The sequence below is a fragment of the Antedon bifida genome, chromosome 5 (assembly GCF_963402885.1).
Source record: "Antedon bifida chromosome 5, ecAntBifi1.1, whole genome shotgun sequence".
Taxonomy (NCBI): Eukaryota; Metazoa; Echinodermata; class Crinoidea; order Comatulida; family Antedonidae; genus Antedon; species Antedon bifida.
Genome location: NC_136230.1, coordinates 20,020,216 through 20,023,389, shown reverse-complemented (window position 1 = coordinate 20,023,389; position 3,174 = coordinate 20,020,216). Strand labels below are relative to the sequence as shown.

The window sequence follows — 3,174 nt, the reverse complement described above, 5'->3', positions numbered from 1 at the left end:
GTGCAGCCCCCGTAGAGGGCGTTTGAGGGGATGACATTAGTTAATCCCAATATAATTAATACAATGGTAAACAATGGTAAGGAAGTAATTAAAATAAATGGAGATGTTATTTAATTTGAAAAATACAATAGTTAACGAGGGTAAATGAATTAAGACAAATGTTATGTATTTTGAATTAGTGGTGGTAATTTAAAAGAGGGTAAGTATGCTTATTGTAGTACATATGCATTTGTTTGATCAATTCCGATATGTACTTAAGAAATAAGTAATTTGGTCCGAATATTTATTATTTTTAAAGAATGTTTTTTTTTAAGTATGTAATTCGGAATCAATGAAAGATGTCCTTAATATTATTATGTACTTAACCATCCTCCGGAAATTTTAACAAATAGGATGTACCGTCACATACAATTTAAACCTCGCTACCAAATACGGCTATACGAAGGTGTTCTTATTATTCTTTACCGACATGTACTTAACGAACAATGGAGTTGTTATTTAATTTGAAAAATACAATAGTTAACGATGGTAAGGAAGTTAGACAATGTATATTTGAATTAGTGGAGGTAATTTAAATGAGGGTAAGTATGCTTATTCTAGTACATATGCATTTGTTCCGAGAAATGTTAACAAATAGGAACATCGGCAATATAAACAAAAGGTGTATTCTATAAGTTACAGTGGCGGTAATTTCAAATGATTTACACAAAAGGTGTGTTAGTATAACTTACAGTGGCGTTTTTTTTTTAAGTTTCGCGGTCTAGCCCGGTGAGGGTGTTCGAGGAAGTGACGTCAATTAATCCTAAATCAGTAAAATTAATAAAAAAAAAAAAAAATTCATTTAAAATGGTTACGTTTACAAAAAAGAATTCTTTGTTTCCTTTTAAAATAAAACAAAAAGGGGGTAAAGAGAGACGCTACTGACATCATGCATAAATTATTTTATATACAATATTCTGTGTATAAGGTTGTAGTCAAAATAGACATTTCAGTAGATCTCTACCAGAATGAATGCCTATAAACCAACAGTTGGTTTCACTCATTCCAAAGGAAAATCCACAGAATGCAACGTACCTTCTGAAAAGGTAAAGGATGACTACACAAAGGAACCAACAGAGGCACGTAAAAGTAATGAAATAGATTTCACTCGGAAGCTAATCAAATCAATAAGCAGCAGATGATTTCCCCATATTTTAAGTTTCCAGTGCACAAAATATCGAGAGAAAATTTAGATTGTGATTACATTCAACTTCTTGATAAAAGCTCAGCTGATACTTTGTATAAACAATGTGAGGAAAAGATTGATTATTTTACAGGTGATCTTGCAAAGGTGAAAGTGTTTGGTAGATGGTGTAATATACCTAGAAAACAGGTTAGTTTCTCTTTATTTTTTCTTCATGGTTTCATGACGTTAATGTAGGCTACATACTATTACGTTTAAAAAGATGCATTTTTACATTTTAATTACCAACCTACCGCACTGTTTTCGTTTTATGCAACAGAATAACAGTTAACCAGGCCTACCGCACTGTTTTCGTTTTATGCAACAGAATATTAACAGTTAACCAGAATCCAACTGATTATAATTGTATATACATAAGAGAAACATTTTTATTAGTATGTTTCAACTCTGACAGGTTTCTTATGGTGATACGGGTTTAACATACACATATTCAGGCAATATAGTGCCAGCCTTGCCATGGCCACCGTTCCTGAAAGATCTTCGAGATTATTTGAAAGAAGTCACAGGGTTCTACTTCAATTTTGTTTTGGTTAACAGGTACATATTTATTATATATCTATATATGTTTATATTTGTTATAATTAAATAATGCAAAGCTTCCTTATGGTTACATTGTTTAACATTGATAATGATTTATTCTCAATTTTACTCTCAAGATTGTATAATTGAACAATATCAGTAATCAGTCTTTTCGTCAACTATTAGAATCTCTCACTTTTTTTAACTGCACAAAACTGTGTTTAATTATGTTGTATGGTTTATTGTTTTTATGCTAAAAAGTTAAGTGCAAAAAGGATATTTATTTTCTAGCTTAAATTACAGTACAATTTTTTTATTTTAATTATGTTTCTTTACTAGATATGCAAACGGTAATGATTCTATTGGTGAACATAAAGACGATGAGAAAGATATCAACAAATTTAGTTCAATCGCGTCCATTTCATTAGGTCAAACACGATTGTTTAGATTTCGCCATGGTGCTACACGTGGAATGAGACACAAAAGAAGTATTGAACCAGTAAATGTTGATCTTAAACACGGTAGCTTACTATTGATGAATTATCCAACTAACGAGTATTGGTACCATTCGCTGCCTAAAAAAGCATCCATCAAACTACCAAGAATAAATCTGACATTTAGAGATATTAAAAGATGAGAAAAGGTCAGGATTACTTTAGAACGCAAATCTTATTAGCAACAATTCATGAACAATTGTTCTAAATGTAATAGTTACATGTATCTGTGTTTTATCAAAATGTAATGGTTACCTAGCATACATTATTATTGGCGGCTGTCAAAAACTATTTTTAACAATTCATTTCTTGTATCTTCCTTTTTTATTTATTGTAAATAATTTATTGTTGTGTTTGATTTAATTTTATGTTTTTAACTTTTCGGACAAACAGAAAATCAAACAAAAACACTCTATACTAATAATCATATTGATGTATCGATCTTCTCTCTAACCCAGATGTAGTTGTAAACGAAATAAACCTAATTAATGACAGTCTTAAACAATGAAAATAATGTTAACAAAAAAAAGTAAAGGTAGCAATTGCTGCCTTCACCACGGCTACAGCTAGGTTGACGTATGAACTATTAGAACAATCACGGGGTCGTGTACTTTATTACGATACGGATTCATGCGTTTTCATTACTAATAAAACTAACCCTGACGAGTGGCAACCATCGTTTGGTGATTATTTGGGTGAACTAACAAACGAAATAGATCCCAAAGACAGTAAATAATATATTTCTTGCTTCGTCTCGGGTGAACCGAAAAATTACGTGATTATTATTAGATTCAGGAAAAACTGTTTGCAAAGTCAAAGGTTTGACTTTTCAAAAATTCAAAGGAAGTCAATTTTGAAATAATTAGTAGCATGGTATAAGGAATCGGCCCGGAAAAAAATAACAACAACTAATTTAAT

The 3,174-nt window shown here is 30.9% G+C and overlaps 1 protein-coding gene across 1 annotated transcript; it reads left to right on the top strand.

The window, feature by feature from the left end:
* Positions 1-1,124: 1,124 nt before the first annotated feature.
* LOC144843223 (DNA oxidative demethylase ALKBH2-like) lies at positions 1,125-2,452 on the top strand. Its single transcript, XM_078700011.1, has 3 exons — positions 1,125-1,372; positions 1,638-1,780; positions 2,102-2,452. Exons 1-3 carry the CDS (start codon positions 1,178-1,180, stop codon positions 2,397-2,399), a joined length of 636 nt encoding a protein of 211 aa, XP_078556137.1. The 5' UTR covers positions 1,125-1,177; the 3' UTR covers positions 2,400-2,452.
* The last annotated feature ends 722 nt before the right edge of the window (positions 2,453-3,174 follow it).

Bases quoted from the DNA above. Each gene is read 5' to 3' on its own strand.
- LOC144843223 (XM_078700011.1), top strand. From the start codon at position 1,178: ATGATTTCCCCATATTTTAAGTTTCCAGTGCACAAAATATCGAGAGAA. The intron at 1,373-1,637 runs GTTAGTTTCTCT...CAACTCTGACAG, and splicing joins GTAATATACCTAGAAAACAG to GTTTCTTATGGTGATACGGG. The intron at 1,781-2,101 runs GTACATATTTAT...TTTCTTTACTAG, and splicing joins AATTTTGTTTTGGTTAACAG to ATATGCAAACGGTAATGATT.